General features: G+C 41.5%; 1 protein-coding gene across 11 annotated transcripts in view; it reads left to right on the top strand.

The window, feature by feature from the left end:
- MAP3K3 (mitogen-activated protein kinase kinase kinase 3) overlaps positions 1-20,598 on the top strand; it is a 64,594-nt gene that overhangs the window by 28,020 nt on the left and 15,976 nt on the right. For all 11 annotated transcript variants that reach the window (XM_045586326.1, XM_036451637.2, XM_036451639.2 and 8 more), the window contains 3 exons: positions 2,155-2,254; positions 3,962-4,075; positions 10,048-10,168. In XM_045586326.1, the coding sequence (XP_045442282.1) occupies positions 2,155-2,254; positions 3,962-4,075; positions 10,048-10,168 (335 nt within the window). The remainder of the gene's footprint in view (positions 1-2,154; positions 2,255-3,961; positions 4,076-10,047; positions 10,169-20,598) is intronic.

Below are 20,598 nucleotides of genomic sequence, written 5' to 3'. Positions count from 1 at the left end.
CTTTTTTCATAGTGTGCTGGGGACATCTGAGTGGTCTTCTGATTCTTTATTCAAAAAGGCTGGCCCCTTTTGAACTGCTGCTGAGGTCCTGATGAAGGGGGCAGAGGTATGATTTATGATTAGGAATTTACAGGAGTCATTCTCTCAGGCTCCAAAAAACACTCATATCTAGATAACCCATATCTAGGTAGCATCCAACAGTATCATTGCTTGGGACAGATGATTTAAGGGGGAAAAACCATAAGAATTACAATATATTTAGATTTCCTGGTGGACACAGAATAATACATTCAGCAATATAACTTCCAACATTAAAGAAGTTATCTGGTTAGATTTCATTAAAATCCAATAGCATAGATTCCTCTTTCCTGTGTCTTATTGCTGCTGCTTCTGGTTCATACCTCTTCCCCCTCTGGGGAAGCAGGAAAGATGTGAAAGAACAACACACAGTTTCCTCTCAGCATGGAGGAAGGCAAGAACTATAAAGGTTCCATGGCTGAGTGCTTTACCCCACCACATGGAAGTCAGATTTCATCTACCCAGGACCTACTAAGAGATGAAGGAAGTTTCAATAATGCATTTTTCCCATCACACTAAGCTTCTTTTCATGTGTTTATTAGCCATTCATAACTCTTTGAATTGTCTCATCATATACTTTGCCCGTTTTTTTTCATTGGACTGTCTGTCTTTTTCCCATTGATTTTGCATGTATTTTCTCCAAGTTTGGTGTGTGTGTGTGTGTGTGTGTGTGTGTGTGTGTGTTAATTCTCACCTGAGAATATTTTTCCATTGATTTTTAGAGAGAGTGGAAGGGAGAGGGAGAGACAGAGAGAGAGAGAAACATTGATGTGAGAGAGACACATCTATTAGTTGCCTCCTGCGCGTGCCCTGACCAGGATCAGGGATTGAGCCTACAACCAAAGTATGTGCCCTTGAATCAAACCCAAGATCCTTCAGTCTGTGGACCAACACTTTATCTACTGAGCCAAACTGATTAGGGCGATATTTTCTTAAACTTTGTTGATGATTTATTTTGCCATGAGAAATTTAAATTTGTTGTCAGATCTGTATTTATCCTTTTTGTCTTCTCTATTAACACACACAAAAGTAGAGAAAATATACTGAACCTCCATGGACCTGTCACTCAGCTTCAATATTATCAACATTTTGCCAATCTTGTGTCATCTTTTCCCACTTTTAAATTTTGCTGTGATAGTGAATGACAAATCATGTTAACACCTGTATAATCTTTTTTAAAAAAATATATTTTATTGATTTTGTACAAAGAGGAAGGGAGAGAGATAGAGAATTAGAAACATCGATGAGAGAGAGTCATCGATCAGCTGCCTCTTGCACACCCCTTGACCGGAATCGAACCCGGGACCCTTCAGTCCCCAAGCTGACGCTCTATCCATTGAGCCAAACCGGTTTCAGCAACACCTGTATGATCTTAACAAACTGTACAATTCAGTGGCTCCTAGTATATTCACAGAGTTCTTACTATATTCTCCATTACAGGAAATGTTCTTTGAACCGACCTGATGAGTCTTTGTAGAAGAGCATCAATATCAGCACTACTTACATACCTACATGTGTCACTGGTTAATAAACTAATCAGACATATAACCGACTCAAGGGAAATTCCTGTGACTCTATGGCAGGAAATTTTTATTTCAAGGATAATCAGTATTGAGATTCCTATGATATCTCAAACATGAGCAATGGAAAAAATCTTTTAAGTCTGAGGTTGAGTCACTTAGGAGTTAAGACCATGGTTTTAGGACTGCTGCACCAATCTCCAGGTTTTCTTCCTAAGAGGAGTATTTGGAACATAGTTCTTAAATCTAGATGTCCTGCTATGATACTGAGCTGTGATTGACAGAAATATCTAGGCCGAAATGGTGGAGCAGTGGTTGCGACTAAGCAAATACTTGTGGTTACTATTAGCAAACCTGAAAGATGCTTAGAGGAAGAGTGAAAAAAATACAGACAGATAAGAGAAGAAAAAGAAACAATAAAGGAAAAAGGCAAATTGTGTCCTATATTGAAAAAAACAAAACAAAACAAAAAAAACAAGATAATCACTCAGAAGTCATAGCTTTCTACATCCTATGTTAAAATATGCAATTAACCATGCTTCCTATTCCTGTTCAGAATTATAGCATTCTGCCGGCCTGTGAGATATGAAGATGTGGAGCGCAAGGTGACAACAGTGTTTGGGCAGCCTCTTGATCTACATTACATGAACAATGAGGTGAGAAAGTAGATGGATGCTGTGGGGCAGCTGCCTACCTTTTTTCTTTTTGCTTAGCTGAGGATCTCCTGATTTGTTCTTGTAATATCATCACATGTTTTTACTTTCTGGAACATTTTTCTTGATTCCAGTAACTCTGGTATCTCTGGTGGGTGTTTTTATTTGTTTTGTTTTGTTTTCACTATATGGGGATATTACATAGCTATTTTCATTTTCCTTGCTCTTTCAGTGCCGGTAGCTCTAATACTACATTGTGGAATCAGGTATGGTATCAGAGCCAAGGCTTATATTGTCTCCTTTACATTTTGGAGGTAATCTTTTTCTTCCCAGCACAGACTTAACTAGAAGCAGAGGAACTGGGAAGGTGGAGAAAACTGGTGGATAGAACCTCTATTGACAGTCATAAATGCTGGATTCTTCTCTCAGAATTTAACTCCTGATTGTAGCTTGCTTCAAAAGTTAGCACGTACTTCAATGATTTTTTTTGCCTCTTCCTCCTCGAGCTACTTGACCAGGACATGTTATATATATATGTTATATATATATGTTTTATATATATATATATATATATATATATATATATATATATATATATATATATTTTTTATTGATTTTACACAGAGAGGAATTGAGAGGGATAGAGAGTTAGAAACGTCGATGAGAGAGAAACATTGACCACCTGCCTCCTGCACACCCCCCACTGGGGATGTGCCCGCAACCAATGTACATGCCCTTGACCGGAATCGAACCCGGGACCCTTCAGTCCCCAGGCCGACGCTCTTCCACTGAGCCAAACCGGCTTCAGCTTAAATATATTTTTATTGATTTCAGAGAGGAAGGGAGAGGGAGAGAGAAATAGAAACTTCAATGATGAGAATCACTGATCAGCTGCCTCCTGCACGCTTCCTACTGGGATTGAGCCCATAACTCAGGCATGTGCCCTTGACTAGAATTGAACTCGAGACTCTTTAGTCTGCAGACACTTGCTCTATCCACTGAGCAAAACCAGCTAGGGCAGGAAGGAATTCATTTGATTGTCAGTTAGTTGGCTGTTCTAGCTATAAGAAAGATGCTAGAGGCTGCATTAGTCTGAAAGGTAATGTGTTTGTGCCTAGTAAAGAGAGTATGTCTAAAGCATTGATTTTCCACCTTTTTCAGCTCATGACATACATACACTAATTACTAAAGTGTTTATTTTATTTATGTTTATTTATTTGTAATAATAGTTTTATTAATAATTCATCTACCATAAAATTTACTCTTTACAACCCTGCTATGTGGTCTAAATTTGTGTCCTTATTTGAGTAATAGTTTTCATCCTTTTACTGCATCCCTCTTCCACCTGTGCCTTTTCTGCTTATTTCGTTAATGTCAGACAGGATTCTACTGCTTAATTTGGAAAGAAATTTGGGGACTATAGCTGTTTGGGGGGGTGACCATAAATAACACAAGAGATCTTTTTTGAGCAGTGAAACTTTTAAAATTGTAATGAAGGTTGCACAACTCAGTAAATTTACTAAAAATTATGGAATTGTACATGTAAAGAAAAGAAAATACCTCTGTAGTTTCAATGTGATCTTTTAAAGCCCCATAGTATCCAACGAGATTGTTTTCTTTCAAACTTATTTTTATTTTTTGTTTATTTTGCTTATTTCTGCAAACTAAAGACTTTTATATGATTTTCTTTTTTTGTGTCCTGTGTCACAGCTCTCCATCCTGCTGAAGAACCAAGATGATCTTGATAAAGCTATTGACATTTTGGATAGGAGCGCAAGCATGAAAAGCCTTAGGATATTGCTGCTGCCTCAGGACAGAAACCATGTAAGTAGCCTCTGTCATAGCCTGGCAGCGGAAAACAAAGCTTGCTGTCCTTGAAGAGTTCACCTTGCTCCCTTGACAGAATTTTGTGTTCCTCAGCCACTACTAAAGTGAAAACAAAAGCATAGTCACTGTGTCGGTGGCCAGTTAGCCTTCTGCATTTGATTTCACTATGAAGCCAGATCATCAGTGTTAAAGTTGCAACTAAAGATGACTTGACTTGTGGTGTGGGAGGAAGAAAAACATTTTATAAAAAAGGATTTTTTTCTCCCTTCTAAATTTATGTCCTTTCAATTAGATTTGGACCCTAACAAGAGATTTGATTAGTATGGAGAGTATTGCTAAGCAAAGGCTACCAAGGATTCAAGACTCATGCTTTATAAATCCCAACTCCAACAACTCAGCAACTGTGCCTTTCCCTTGGGACACATGTAGGAAATAAACTTTTCCTTCTCTTCATTGGAAAAAAGGCCATTGGGCTGTAGGGCTCTTATAACTTACCAGCTGCTGCCTTACCAAATGGCAGGGACTGTCAGAAGTGAGGAGTTATTCTTTATTCAGTTTCCTTTCCTAAAGGGTCTCTGGGGGACTACATTCCACAAGAATGCTTATAAACTGGGTCTGGCTTTTAATCATGAATTCTTCTACCAGTTTTCTTCAGATGTATGTTCCCAATGATTTCTTGGCTCTCTTTCCTTTCCTTATGCTTGAAGACAGCCAGCTGTAGACAGCTGACATTGCTGGATGAGAGCCATGGGTGCTTTATACCAGGACAGAATTTAAGTGGAATGGTGCTCAAGCATATGCAATGGTAACTTCAACCTCTACTGATAAAAGTAATCTGATGAACAAAGGAGCTGTGCACGTCAATGAGTTGATTGTGAATCCTCATCTGAAAGCGATCCCAAGTCTTAGAGCCCTCTTCACAGGGAGTTTTTCTTATAGTGATTCTCAGTGTCTTGGTAGGCACCTGAACTGGTCCTTTCACTTTGAGATTCTTTTTTGTTGCATGCACCTCTGATCAAATGAGCATACACCTTCTCCAAAGGCTTTACATTGAGGCTGGTTAGAGTAATTGTGATTTAGTGAATCACCACCTGTGGTTCCACGGGTGTCTTTTCAGTACCTTTAAAAGCCATGGCTGTGACACAGCTGCCTGACCAACTTGTTCCTGGGTAAGAGTGAACAGTTGTGAGGCAGGAGTGGGAGGGATAGAGCTGCATTACAGCTGCAACCGTGTCTTCCTCCGATCATTTATTTTTTTAAGAGACGTATGGGGTTGGATGGTCCTATTAATTAGGAGGAGGCACAAGAGAATGCAGTTAGGAAGCCTTAGAATTAAGAAGACATTTTCTGATATTACAGACGTGTTCTTGTGCATAAGGATTGGTCTTCTTTATCCCAAGTGTGTCTTTTAAAAAAAGATGTTTTGGGAAGTATTCTGAAATAAAAATACATACTTTATTATTTCATTTCTCTATTTAAATTTCTCTCCTGCTCTTTACAGTTCTTCCTTATTGCCTGTCATATAAAATCTACATTTAGCCTAGCACTCAGGATTTATCACCCAACTATCCTTGCTTTTAATTCCCCAGTCTCATCTTTTTACATTCTTTCTTATACTCCCCCATTCTTCAGTTCTTCCTTCTTTGTCAGACCATGGCCATTACCTTTTTAAAGGATCTAGCCTGATATACCCCCTACAATTTAGTTAATATATTGACTGAGGCCATTTTGTTTATTCCCTATTAGTTTAGTCATTGGATATAATTTGCATACCACTTTATAAGTTGCTTAATAATTATCCTCTAGTTGTTGCATATTTGTAACTTTTATCCTAACAGATTATACAATCTTCATAATCATAATTTATAAGGATACATAATTCCCTTTAGTTGGATATACCATAATTTAATTAAATAACCATTTATGCTATACTAGAGACCGGATGCACAAAGATTCATGCAAGAATGGGCCTTCCTTCCACACCGCCTTCTCTCTGCCTCCAGCCACCTTTCCACCTTCCTACGATGCCCAAAGGCCCAGAGTGGCGGGGGTGGCGTGGAACGCCTGCGTTGTCACCATGGCAACGATGACGAAGCAAGCGTCCTGCCCCACCCACAGCCCACTCAGCCCCTGTGTATGCAAATTAACCTGCCTGTGATTTGCATGCTCACTCGTGATTGGCTAGAGGGCATCATGAATGTACGGTCAGTTAGCATGTTACTCTTAGGTAGATTGGGACACTTAAGCTGCTATTACTTTTTGCATTTATAAAGATGTGCATTTAAAACTAACTGAGTGATAATGGTGGTAATTATATCTTTCCTTTGGAATTCCCTCAACTAGACTTCAAGCTTCTTAATAAACAGAAGTATGATTCAAAAATTGCTATGTGCTCAGGAATCCCACCTCTAGAACAGTGCTTCTCTAACTTTCAGTGATGCTTCACTCTCATATCAATGTTTCTCTCTCTTTAAAACAAAAACAGAAAAACATTTCCTCAGTGAGAATTAAAATAAATAGACTTTTCTAAACATGTGTGCATCTAATTGTTAATTTATCTTTATGCTCTTGATCTTCTTAAAACTTTCTAGACCCAGGTTTTAAGCTTAGCATTCTTTTGTTTCTGCAAACAAAAGCATATATAATCAAAGTCTGCAAAGCATTGAAGAGCAGAAGTAATGAAAACAGGTTTATTCACCTAATCTCAATATGGATTAGCTCCTTGAATATTGGTGGTATATAACAAAAAGAAAAAATAATTTATATAAGGGTTGTAAACATGGTATCCATTATTCAAGTTGCACAGCTTCAAAACATTTTAAAAGGTTTTTAATAAAGTAATGTTAAAGCTGTAAATTTATTAAATAACTCACCTAGATGCTTCTACACCTATCATCACTACATTCAAGCAAATGTCTCTTGGTGCCCCTATTGAAGCAGAGCACTGGTGAGATCCAGGGTCCTGTTTCTCAGCTTGTGTTCCCATGAACCTAACTAAAGGAAGTGTGTACACACACACACACACACACACACACACACACATACACGCTCCTCCCTGCCCCACCTCTGCCCCTGCAGAATTGAATCCACTTATTCCTTTTGTTTGATGCCACCAAATCTTTTATCAAGATTGTAGGTTAACTTTTATAACCACTTTGTCTGCTAGCTTCCACTCATTGCAGTCTTTATGTACGTGGTTCTCTGGTAATGTTGCATGTTGTTTGTGTCAGCCACACACACTGCTATCCGCAGAATCCTTCAGTAAAGTTTTCATTGAATGGTCAAATGCCACATTCTGTTTGTTATCTTTAGAATGTTCTTCTAGCTACACCTTTCACACCCGTTGACTTTTTTTTTCACTTTATTACAGTCCCCATTTATTTTCCTCGTCCTACCTTCCTCCTTCCTCTTTCCCACTTCTAAGTCTTATCCTGAATCCTTACATCAACCTCATTTTTGTTTGCTACACCATTCTCTTTTATCTCCTTAAATTGGCGTTTTCAAACTTGACTATTACAAACACTTGGGAAGATTTGAAAAATGCCAATCTTTGAGCCCCATTCTCAGTTGTTCTGAAGTGTCAAAAGCCTCATGGGTAGTTTGTGTTTTTTGTGTTTTTTTTTTTTTTTTAATATATTTTATTGTTTTTTTACAGAGAGATAGAGAGTTAGAAACATCAATGAGAGAGAATCATCAATCAGCTGCCTCTTGCACACCCCCTACTAGGGATGTGCCTACAACCAAGGTACATGCCCTTGACCGGAATCGAATCCGGGACCCTTCAGTCCGCAGGCTGACGCTCTATCCACTGAGCCAAGCCGGTTTCGGCTTATGGGTAGTTCTGATGGGTGGCTAGGGTTGAGAATTGTTGCTTTAAATTGAAGACTGACTCACTTTCTAAGACATTGCTGTTCAAAGTATGGACCATGTGCCAGCAATATCACCTGGAAGTTTGTTAGAAATGTAGATTCTCAACCCCACCCAGACCTACTGTATCAGAATCTACTTTTTAACAAGGTCCCAGGTGATCTGGGTACACATTGAAGTGTGAGAGCCTTGCTTTGAAACCTTTTATTAATTTCCCTTCATCTGTTTTACAACCTGTTGCCACAACTTCAGCCTTTTTTTTCTTTTTACAAATCTATACTTACGCTGGCTGTTGAACCTACTTTCTTATCTCAACTTTTAGATTTTAAAATTAAGAGTTTAGAGTATATGTTCTTTGATACATTTCTATTTCATGTTGCCAAGATTGAATTCCTACAATGTGTAAGGCCCTGTGTCCAAGCAGGTGCTCATCATGCAGCTCTTCTGATTGCAGGGCTGTGGCCTTCGCTTGCCCTTCACTGGCCTGCTCCCTCAGTATGTGGCTTTGACTTTTTCCTTTCTGACTCTCAGCAGAGAACTATTGCACATTGGAGGTTTCAGCAAGAACATTCACTTCCCCTTGGTTCTGACTTCCCATTAGAGCAATAGTTTGTCGAGACAACCTGCATGTGGAAAGTCTGGCGTGGGGAGACTAGAGGAGGCTGCTTGGCAGCTGAATTCACCCCCTGAGAATGGGAAGCCTTTTTCCTGGAGGACAGGATATAGTTTGTTTAGGTCAGATTTTTTTTTTTTTCTTCTGGGAGGTAAAAGACAGAGATGTAAGTAGAAACTTTGACCCAAATTATTGACCCAAATAAATGGCCCTAAAGAAAAGGGCTATTTCTTGAATTCTGGGAATTTGTATCAAGGGGAAAATCTGGCCTTAACATTGTTGAGACCCCTGCTGCCACTATAAATCCCAGGCTCCCATTTCCACTCTCAGTAGTGCTCTGTATATTTGTAAGCATATCCTGACTTCACTTGCTCACCACCAAACTTCAGATTAAGCTTTCTCAGTGCAAGGATCCCCTTTATTGTTTTATTTTCTATCTAGGACTTGGCCGGATCAGTGCAAAAGTTGGGGGTCAGTGTGGTAATGCTGCTGATCCTGTTTTGAGGTCTTTGACCTCTGGCAGAATAGAAATAGCCTTTCCCAAATGAACACAATTCTGAGATGGTTTACATGTAAATTCCAGTAATATGAAGCAACTGAAATCTTACCTTAATTTGCAGGGAGTGATTATGGGAAGAAATAGCGTATCAAGTTACTTTTTTTAAAGATTCTAACCTCAAATATTCTCTTTTTTAAAATATATTTTTATTGTTGGTAGTATTACAGATATCTCCCATCCCCCTCCTTTATCTTCTCTCCTCCCAGCCCCTACCTACCCCCCTCAAGTTACTTTAAAAATACATATTTATTGCCGAAACCGGTTTGGCTCAATGGATAGAGCGTCAGCTTGGGGACCGAAAGGTCCCGGGTTCGATTCCGGTCAAGGGCATGTACCTTGGTTGCGGGCACATCCCCAGTAGGGGGTGTGCAAGAGGCAGCTGATCGATGACTCTCTCTCATCGATGTTTCTAAGTCTCTATCTCTCTCCCGTCCTCTCTGTACAAAATCAATAAAATATTTAAAAAAAAAAATACATATTTATCAACCAGAATTTTGTTGGGTAGGGAGGTTGCCATCATTCTCTATTCTGATCCCCACTCGGCAGGTGGTCTCACTGCTGAAATAATTTTCTGCTTTTCCTGCTATTCTTCCCAAGTTCTCTGGAGAATTTTATGAGAGGGTATTTACAACTCTTTTCTGTTTGGCAGATTAATAGAGGAATGCTGTTATTCCTCCTTGTCTGGGTCATTGCCTATTAAATTGGGGCACTGGGTCTCAGTGCTCATATGTCAGTGAAGCCATAAAACTACATAGAGCAAATAGTGATTTTCCAAGACAGTCTGAGGAATGAAATTTGGAGAAAAGCTGGGTAGCTGTAGCTCATGTATTGAATGCATGAAGGCAGCTGAAAATATGTGGATTCTAGATAAGGGTGATGAGATTTTTCTCAGCTCACCTTATCTCAGTCTTTTTCCTCTTTATCTTGCAGACCAGTTCCTCTTCCCTCTCCGGGGTGTCCAGGCAGGTGCGGATCAAAGCTTCCCAGTCTGCAGGAGATATAAATACTATCTACCAGCCCCCTGAGTCCAGAAGCAGGCACCTCTCTGTCAGTGAGTATTTCACCCCTTTTTTTCTCTCATCTAATTAATCTGCCCATATTTTTAAAAATTATTAATTAAAAACAATCAGCAAACATTATTGACTGCTACTATGTACAGAATAATCCTCTATGCCTTTATTTGGGAAAAAGAAATAAAAAAAATATGACTGGAATGGTATTGTAATCCTCAGGAAACTTACACTGTAATGATGTGATGGCGTAATCAAATTCCTTTTAAATATCTCTGAAAAAGTGATCTCCTCAGACATCTTTGTGAAGCCCTCCAGCAGCAGTCTACCTTCATTTTTTTTACCATTCCTTCCCCAAAGGATCATGGACTTGTGGAGTTCAGAATCAGATCTAAGTTTGACCTCAAACCGCCTTTGATTCCTGAGGAGTCCCTGTGCTTAGAGGTAGATGCTGACCAATGAAACTCTTGAAAAGTCAAATTAAGTTGTCTGGGAAGGACAAGAGACTGTTGACGTAGTATATACAATTGGCTAATTAAGAAGAAAGCTGTGTAGCTGCTGCCAGGTCTCCCCAGGAAATAAATTAAATCATATCTGTGCATTATACCAGGTAACCCCATATTGCTCTGGATCCTATTTCCTGGAATCTGAGGAAAAGGGCCATTTCTTGAATTCTGGGAATTTATATCAAGGGGGAAATCTGGCCTTATCAAACATTTGTGTTGAGCCTACTGTCCTAACTTTGCTGAGACTCCTGCTGCCACTATGAAACCAAGTTCTATCCATACAGGGAGAATTGCATCAAATTAAACTCTCTCTGAAGATCTTGAGTTGAGCTTGGGGAGGGGAGGTCTGAGCATTGGTCTTGTTGTTAAGCTTGTCTGTGAGTGATAAGCCTCCTGAAGGAGCAGCAAGAAGAATATGTTGCTGAGGCATTGACTTCGACTCACTGGGTAATTTCTTGAACTCAAACAAGCACTGGTAGTAAATGTTAATAAGCTGAAAGTCTGTGTATAAGTTTCATATTTCTCTAAAATTTTTGATAATTGGCAGTTGTGTTTCCAATAAGCTGGTTGAGGAGGGAGAGCCAAAACTCCAGCAAAGACTGTCCAGAGCATCTCTGGCCCTGGAGATTGAGAGCCTGGGAGGGCAGCATTATTCATTTGTGGAATAAGTAGTGAGAATGGACTTGGGGCAGTGACGAGGCCTTCTTTTCCTAGGCAAGTGCCTGTGATTTGTATGTGGAAGCAGGAGCTAAATGCTGGGCCATTGTTATAGGGCAGTGTTTCCCAAACTTTTGACATATGTGTACCCCTTCTATAATTTTTGTAACTCTGAGTACCCCTCGTACTCATGAGAACGTAGAATTAGGTACAGCTAAGCACGGTGCAGTGCATATCCCCACCAAACTCCGGTGCAACGCGTACCCCCACCAAACTCTTCCCGTACCCCTGGGTGTACACATACTACACTTTGGGAAACACTGTTATAGGGAGTCATATATGAAATTCCTTGTCTGAGAATGCTGAGAAATAAGATTTCTATGAAGTAGTTCCTGTTTATCTAGAGAGTGGGCAATACAGCCTCCCAACACAGATAGATCCTGGGTTCCTTCATTCAGTCAACATTATGTACCAGCTATTGGTCTGGGGTGAATGCTACAGTGAAGGCTAAGGATGGTGTGGGAGCACAGAGGAGGCAGGCAATATCCAACTCTGCCTAGCACTTTGGAGAACAGCTTTCACAGAAGAGGGAACATCAGAGCTGACATGAGTTTAAAGCAGAGACACACAACCAGGGCTGGGGTCTAATCTGAAAGCCGGACTGGGGAAAGACCCACTACTGAGCTGCAGTGCAATTCCACCTGGAGTGAGCACAACCTTCACAGGTTAGGGGTGCAGTGCCCCACACTTCAGACACCAGCTGCAGGCTCAGGTGTTCCCCAGCCACCTGCACTTCTGACCAACAGCCAAACATGGTGGTGGTTCCCACTACTACCTCCACTCAGGTTCAATAATTTCCTAGAGCCACTCGAAGAATTCAAGGAAGTGCTATACTTAGGGTTACAATTTTATTTAGAATACAAATCAGTACCAGCAGGGAAACTTGCTGTGTCTTCAGGATGTGTCCACCCTCCAAGGACATGATGGTGTGTCACCAACCGGAAGCTTTCCAGTCTCCGTGTCCAGCATCTTCGTTGGGATGCCATCACACAGGCGTGGTTGATTGGATTACTGCCCACATGACTGAGTCCGTCCCCAGCCTCCCTCTCTTCCCCAGAAGACCGGCTGATAACATCTGGCTCTGGTCCCCAACCTCCTCATCACATGGTTGGTCTTCCTGGCAGTGATAGGACTGAGTCCTCTCTCTGCATATCACTCTATGCTAATGATACCTTCCACTTAAAAAAAATATATATGTTACTTTCTTAGAAGGAGGAAAAAATAAATAAATAAATAAAATAAAGTAGAGACACATTCCAACCACAAGAAAGACCACCTGCCAGGCACAATCATAACAGAAGGCGGTGAGATCCAAGAACCCAGGTGGTTTGGAGTGGTAGATGTGACGAGAGTAGTGGCCAGAGCCTGCCAGGCTTTCTATAAAGCTGAGAAGTGGCAGAGATTTATTTCTAAGTGGGGTGACCTGGGAAATGCATTTTGGTGAGGAGCTGTTTGAGCTGATCTCTAGAGATTATGGAGGATTTCCATAGGCAAAGGTGAGAGGAGAGGCTTTTTAACCATTTGCCTATGGAGCTCTTACTTATCCTTTAGATTGGCTGATGTATTTGGAGGAAAACAGAGTGAGAAAGGATGCCTGGACCACTTTCTGAGGAGCCTTGACTGCACTTGAGGCTTTGGTAGGCAGTGGGAAGCTGCTGAAAATGTTGACCATTTATATCCATCTCCATTATAATGCTTATCACATTATCTTGTTATCTTCCTGTCAGGCTGCATTTTTATTCATTTATTCATTCAAGAAATAATTGCCAGAGTATCTGTGTGCCAGCAACATGAGAATAAAATGGACATAGCTCCTGTCACTATTGCCCTTTTAGATCTGTGGGAAGACAGACATCTGTGTGTCATGCTGTGACTAATGTATAATTATAGACTATGACTTAAGGTATATGATGCTGTGAGTACGTATGACAGAGGGATGTGGCCTGATTTGGGAACAGGAAAGCCTTAGGCTATAACCCAGAGCATGACTGTGAGTTATACAGAGGAGATACAAGGAAGAGTCTCAGGCAGGGAGAGCCTGATGGTTGAGAGAGTTTGGTGTGTTTGAGAAAGAATCCTGAGGGCTGGAGAGCTGAGACAAGAGGAAGGGGGACAGGCTGAGTCTGGGGAGAGAGGCAGAGCCTTACCGAATGTGATGAAAATTTTGATCCTTATATTGAAAGCAATGCGAAATCCATTGTAGAGTTTTTAAGTGAAAAGGAATGAGTGACATGACATACTCAGATTTACTTTGAGAAGATTGATCTAGCTACAGTGTGGAGAACAGATTGGTGTGGGGCAAGAATGGGTCTAAGGGAGCCATGGGATCTAATGCAGTGGTCCAGGTGAAAGAAGACAGAGCTTGGAATAAGTTAGTGACTTTAATGGAGAGAGGATGAACAGGTGGATATGAGACATTTAGAAAGTAAAATTGGCCAAGACCGGTTTGGCTCAATGGATAGAGCGTTGGCTTGGGGACTGAAAGGTCCCGAGTTCGATTCCGGTCAAGGGCATGTACCTTGGTTGCGGGCATATCCCCAGTAGGGGGTGTGCAAGAGGCAGCTGATCGATGTCTGTCATCGATGTTTCTAACTCTCTTATCTCTCTCCCTTCCTCTCTGTACAAAATCAATAAAATATATATTTTTTTAAAAAAAGGAAAAAAAAAGAAAGTAAAATTGACAGAATATGGCATTGCAGCGGTTCTCAAGGTGTGTTCTGGGGACTTTGGAGTGGTCCCTGAGGTCCTCACAGGAGGTCTGTGAGATCAAAACTGCTTTCATGATAGTATTAAGAAATGATTTGCCTCCTCCCTCCCTCATGAGTTTTCCAGAGGTTACATGCCAGAGGCAATGTCATTTCTCTGGTGGCTAATGTAATGTGTGCCCTGAGTATTACTGTGTTTTAAAAATTTCTGAGCTTTGCCCTTTTGCCCTAGCCAATGTAGCTCACATTGGTTGGGTGTAGTCTCATGCACTGAAGGCTTGCCAGTTCAATTCCTGGTCGGGTCACATGCCAGGGTTGTGGGCTTGATTCCCCAGTAGTGAGCGTGCAGGAGGCAGCCAATTGTTTCATTCACACAGGTGTTTTGCGCTCTCCCCGTCTCTTTTCTTCTCTCTAAAAATCAATTTAAAAATATTTTTTAAAATTCTGAGTTTTAATTTATAATATCATGAATATCAATATAATCCACATAAATAAAAGCTTTTTAGTGTCCTCAATTTTAAAAATATATATTTTATTGATTTTTTTACAGAGAGGAAGGGAGAGGGATAGAGAGTTAGAAACATTGATCAGCTGCCTCCTGAACATTGCCACAACCAAGGTACATGCCCTTGACCAGAATCGAACCTAGGACCCTTCAGTCCACAGGCAGACGCTCTATCCACTGAGCCAAACCGGTATCGGCAAGTGTCCTCTATTTTTAAAGTATAAAGGTGTTCTAAGACCAAATGGTTTAATAACCACTATGGTATTGGATTGAATTTGCAGGTGTTGAGGGAGCAGAAGATAAGCTTTATGACACTGCCTTTTAGTCTGACAGGAACTCCAAAAGATGGCCTGGTTGGAGTTCTGAAAAGGGACAGACCTGATGTTTTAAACAAGTTGAATTGGAGGTGCTTTGAGACAACCAAGAGGATATACCAGATACCCACTTGACATGTTAGATACACAAATCTCTAGCTCATAGGGGAGAAAATCAGGGGTCGTGAAAAAATTGGAAATTGTCAAATTGAAGCCATGGACTAAAAGGAGAGTGCCTAAACAGACTGTAGAATGAGAAGTGAAGAGGGCCTAGGACTGAGCCTTAAAAACCAGACCCTCAATGGCCTATTAGAGGAAGATGAGCCTATAAAGGTCACAGGAAAGGAGTGACCAGAGAAGTAGGAGAGGGCGGGGAGGGGGCTTTACATTCCAGCCAGATTGGAAAGGACAGACCAAGGGTAAGAGACATAAAGTTGTCATTTTCACCCACAAGTTTCTGAGTGCTTGCTATGCTGGTACAGGGTAAAGCCTTCTGGAAGTAGAAGGAAACGTTAGGGGAGGAGTCAGGGTCAAAGCATGAGGGAGTAGAATTCTAGCAGTAAAAATAGGGTCAAAGGGCAAGCCTTGGTGATTCAACCCCCCACCAATAGAAGACGGATTCTATGCCCTCCTCCCCCACCAACAGTTAATATACCTGTGAGTATTTAGTAAGAAACTGAACATGTAAGTCATTCAGTTCTCACTGAAACATCTTCATTATGGGGAAGTACAAGATAGCCCAATCCAATTTTAGACAGTTCTACTTATTTACAGTTCTTTCTTTTTAAAAAAAAATAAATATTTTTTTAATTGATTTCAGAGAGGAAGGGAGAAGGAAAGAGAGCTAGAAATATCAATAATGAAAGAAAATCATTAATCAGCTGCTTCTTGAACGCCCCCTACTGGGGTCTGGCCCACAATCCAGGCATGTGCCCTTGATCAGAATACTATAACTCAAGACCCTTTAGTCCACAGACTGATGCTCTATCCACTGAACCAAACCAGCTAGCGCCTCCCCCCCACCCCCCCATTTTTTAAAGATTTAAAAAAAAATTATTTTTAGAGGGAGGAAGGGAGAGGGAGAGAGAAAAACATTAATTGGCTCCCTCATGCAAAATGCCCAACCAACTGGGAGCCACATTGGCTAGAGCAACTCTTCCTTATTTTGAATTGAAAATCTGCCTCACTTTACTCATTGACTCTACTGTTGCTTTCTTGAGCAATATAAATAACACAAATAACATATTTCATATGGCAATTTTTCAAATATTTGAAACCAGCTATCATGTACATCTTTTGTTTTTGACATTATAATATACATACCTTGAATTACAATTTTTTCAAGCCAGTTAATCTGTTAAAGTTAACTAATTCATGCCCAAACACAAAAACAAGTTAACCACCCACTTAGAAACAAAAAACTACTAGGTAATGAGGTAACCCTAAAGAGAGACTCCAGACAAGACATGGAATTTCCCTATGTATGTGAAGATGCTCTTCCTGCTATCTTTGCCTATAGAAATTGTACCCACTTTTGAAGTTGAGCTCAGGTGCCATTTTTTCCAAAATACATTGGGTGGTGCCCTTAAGCCATGTAGCTAGCCAAGCCTCAACTCAAGGATTGTCTCTCAAATTCTGACTCTCATTTGGTCTAATCAAGGTTTCCTTAAACCAGCGGTTGCCAACCTTTCGGATTTCATAGACCACCAGTGGTCCACGGCCCACTCATTGGTGACTGCTGGTCTAATGCATCTCAAGTGCTTTGGCCTCTGTTTTTATTCCATCTTGCTCCTTGTCTTGCCACTACCTCCCACAGATAGGCAAGTCAGGTTGCAACCTCTGAGGAATGGATAGCTGAGGAGACAGTGGAGGCAATCAGTTCTTTCAAGATGTTAGGGTAGGCTCTAGCCTGTTTTGCTCAGTGGTTAGAGCATTGGCCTGTGGACTCAAGGGTTCCAGGTTCGATTCCGGTCAAGGGCATGTACCTTGGGTGCAGGCATATCCCCGGTAGCGGGTGTACAGGAGGCAGCTGATCGATGTTTCTAACTCTCTATCCCTCTCCCTTCCTCTCTATAAAAAAAAATCAATAAAATACAATATATATTTTTTAAAAAGAATATTGAAGGTGGTGAGAGGGGACCCTGGGGGAGCTGACTCCTGTTAGAGAGGAATTGGGAATCTAGGTAGAGGGCTTATAATGCCTTAGCAAGGAAGAGGGGAGCCTTCTTCTGTGTGAAGAGAGGAGAAAAAAATTCAGGCAGAGAAAAATTGAAAGAATAGGATGACTTGTATTGACACCTAAACAATAATTAGAGAGCTGTGCACATGCAAACCTCCAGTCCTAGTACAGATTTGGAAGAATGGAAACCACAACTGCAGAGGTAGTGACCATACACAGGGAAACAAAAATGGTCAGCTTCTCTCACTTCTATAGGTTTTCCTCCTCATTATGAATTCTTCTGTGATACTAGATGAGACCAGAAACTGTGGTAGCAACTTCAAAATAAAACATCAGTTTTGAAAGTTGACCCACATAGGCTCTTCTCGTGGTCTTATGGAATGAAGAAAGCCAGGTCCATTATGAGCATATTGGAAAATACTGGTTAAGATTTTCCATTGAGGAAGAAAAAAATGAATTGATTCCTCCCCCGTCTCATCAGCCCCCCAACAGAAAATAGGGTTCAGAGAAAATAGTTGATGTTCAGAAAAAGCCGTGTCTTTGTACTTGCAATGACCTGCACATTAACACTGACCCAAAGCCCTAGTACTCCCTCCGGAGGCAACTTCCTGACTGCATCAGCTTCCTGCCAGGAGGCTCCTATGAGAAGGGCTAGAATCTGAAAGCCTGTCTTTCAGCTTTGAGTCAGAGTACAGAGCAGAAGAATCGGCATATCCTACCATGAGAGTTTTGTTTTTAACTCTGCTGTTCTGGCTTAAGGAGTCTAGCAGAGGGCTGGTATGCCCTGGGAAGAATTCGAACTGCTTAACCCCCTGCCTTCCTCCTTCATGGGAAGTGGTTGGCTACTCTGAATACAGGACTACTACTCTACTCTTTTGTTTCAGCCGGTATTAGAATGGAGCCCTCTGGTACCAATGGCCTGATGAGGCCAGAGCCAGAGAAAGGTGTCCCAGAGACCCTGCATTCCTGCTGTGCTTGCCTTGTGAGACCTAGAATGACCTGTGTCTCACATAGCACTGTGATTTGTACTGTTTGGCTCACTGCTGTCCCTGCTGGTAAATATGTGAGCATCGGTGAGTCATAGAGTTCTCTTAGGTTAGGATCCTGTCTGTTCAAGTCCCCGTCTCACTTGTTCTTGAGTCCTGTTGTGCATCTCATTGGCCCCCAGTTTCTGAAATGGAAGATAAAAACAAAACTGAAAATGCTCTAGAGCAGTTCTGCCAACTCCTGGTTTTTCCATTGGCTTCCTCTGATAGCCATTGGTTTGGGGAGACTTCCCTTTCCTGCCCCAAGCTGTGGGCCTGTACACAATAGCCTCTGGCCCATTGCCCATCAGATAACAAGGCTGGCTCTCTGCAGGCAGCAATGTGTATTGGAAAAAGTGAAAGTCTCTGGCTGGAAATAAAAGCTCAGAAAACCTTTGCTATTTTCCCCCAACCCCTCCTGGGCCTGTAGTGCTGGCTTCATGTAAGCTAGTCCCATCCCACCTGTAAACCCAGGAAAGAGTTTACTAGCAGCTGATGAAGGAGAGAATGGGTGTCAGGGGCCCTGGATATTTTATCCCAGGGAGGTCTCACCCTAGACACTGTAAATCATAGATTGACGACAGTTTATCTTGTCTGGGATAGTTTGAACCAATGTCTTCAATCTCCTCAGCAAGAGTTTTTCTTTCTATCTAATCAGTCCCTTACAATAGACATTTTGTTTGTTTGTTCTAGGACACTCCAGATTTTATTGGCTAGAATTCAGTTGCACAGAACAGAAATCTTAACTAGTTTCAGGAAGAAGAGACTCAGTGCACTTCTGGCTTACCAGAGCATTGGAATAGTGAGAAACAGACAAACCACAGAGCTCCTCCCTCTTCTATAATCAGGAAGCCACCAGATCCAGAAGTACAGTGCGCCTCTTCTCTGGTCCGTACCACATATGGGGATGCCTGCACCTGTAAAACTGGAGACCAAGTGTGTGGCCTCTTCTAATGCTGCAGCAGGAAAACCAAGGCTTCTGTGTATGGTACCCAGAAATAGCAAGAACAGCAGGAAGCCATCTAAATCTCACACAAGTACATCTAATTGGCTGAACCTACAGGGGGTCTTAGAAATAATAGCTTTTAGGTGATTAACTTTTGAAGCACAGGAAGGCCTACTAGAAGGGTGGAATGGATCCTGAGCCTAATCCTGTATAATAATCTTTTTAAAAATATATATATATTTTATTGAGTTTTTACAGAGAGGAAGAGAGAAGGATAGAGAGTTAGAAACACCGATGAGAGAGAAACATTGATCAGCTGCCTCCTGCACACCACCCCCTCGCCCCCCCCTCCTCCCCCAGGGATGTGCCTGCAACCAAGGTACATGCCCTTGACCAGAATCGAACCTGGGACCTTTCAGTCCGCAGGCCAATGCTCATCCACTGAGCCAAACCGGTTTTGGCATGTATAATAATCTTATATAATAAAAGGCTAATAAAGCCCTGATTGGTTTGGCTCAGTGGATAGAGCATCGATCTGTGGACTGAAGGGTCTCAGGTTCCCAGTTTTGATTCTGGTCAAGAGCACATGCCCAGGTTGCAGGCTTGATCCCAATGGGGGGCGTGCAGAGGGCAGCTGATCAGTGGTTCTCTCTCATCTTTGTTGTTTCTGTCTCCCTCTCCTTTCCTCTCTGAAATCAATAAAAATATATATTTTTTAAAAGGCTAATATGCAAATTGACTGAACAGCAAATGAACAGTCACTGTGATGTGCGCTGACCACCAGAGGGCAGATGCTCAATGCAAGAGCTGCTCCCTGATGGTCATTGTGCTCCCACAGGGGGAGCATCACTCAGCCAGAAGCCATGAGCCGTGCTCACAGCTGGCGAGCACAGCAGCGGAGGCGGGAGCCTCTCCAGCCTCTGCAGCAGCACTAAGGATGTCTGACTGCTGGGGAACGAGCCTAAGCCATCAGTCGAACATCCCCTGAGGGCTTCCGGACTGCGAGAGGGCACAGGCCAGGCTGAGGGACACACACACACACACACACACACACACACACACACAGGGCCTCTAGTACATTATATCTGCTACAAAGTGTAAAGAAAACAAATGGAATTCTATATCGATTTACCTGTGTCCACCATATTTATCACTTGTAAAAAAAAAAAAAGTTTATGAGGTAGGTAGTTTTTCAAGTGAGGAAATTTTGATGAGTTTAAATTATTCAGCTGAGTGGCAAAGCCTGATTTAAACCCCTGTTCATCTAATTCTCAAGTTTAGGCTTTTCTCACTATACCTTGCTCTGGGTTGCTTCTGCTGTTGACAAATGTTGCCAATATATGGATTGACTTTCCATAGAATGCGTGGGCTACATTTTGGATAACAGAAGTTATCCAAAAGCCAGAAGTGTGAAGCGGGCACTAAGCTAATGTTTGTAAGCCAAGTATTAAATAGTGCTCCATGTTTGGGGATTTGGTAAGGCTTTAAAAGAAACAAACTGTCCTTTTTTCATGGTTGTACTAGAATTCTATGCTGTGGTACCAAGGGAAAGGGCCAGCTATGTGGGTCTTTGA

Source organism: Pipistrellus kuhlii, unplaced genomic scaffold (assembly GCF_014108245.1).
Source record: "Pipistrellus kuhlii isolate mPipKuh1 unplaced genomic scaffold, mPipKuh1.p scaffold_m20_p_22, whole genome shotgun sequence".
NCBI classification, from domain to species: domain Eukaryota; kingdom Metazoa; phylum Chordata; class Mammalia; order Chiroptera; family Vespertilionidae; genus Pipistrellus; species Pipistrellus kuhlii.
This window is presented reverse-complemented; position numbering and strand designations above follow the sequence as displayed.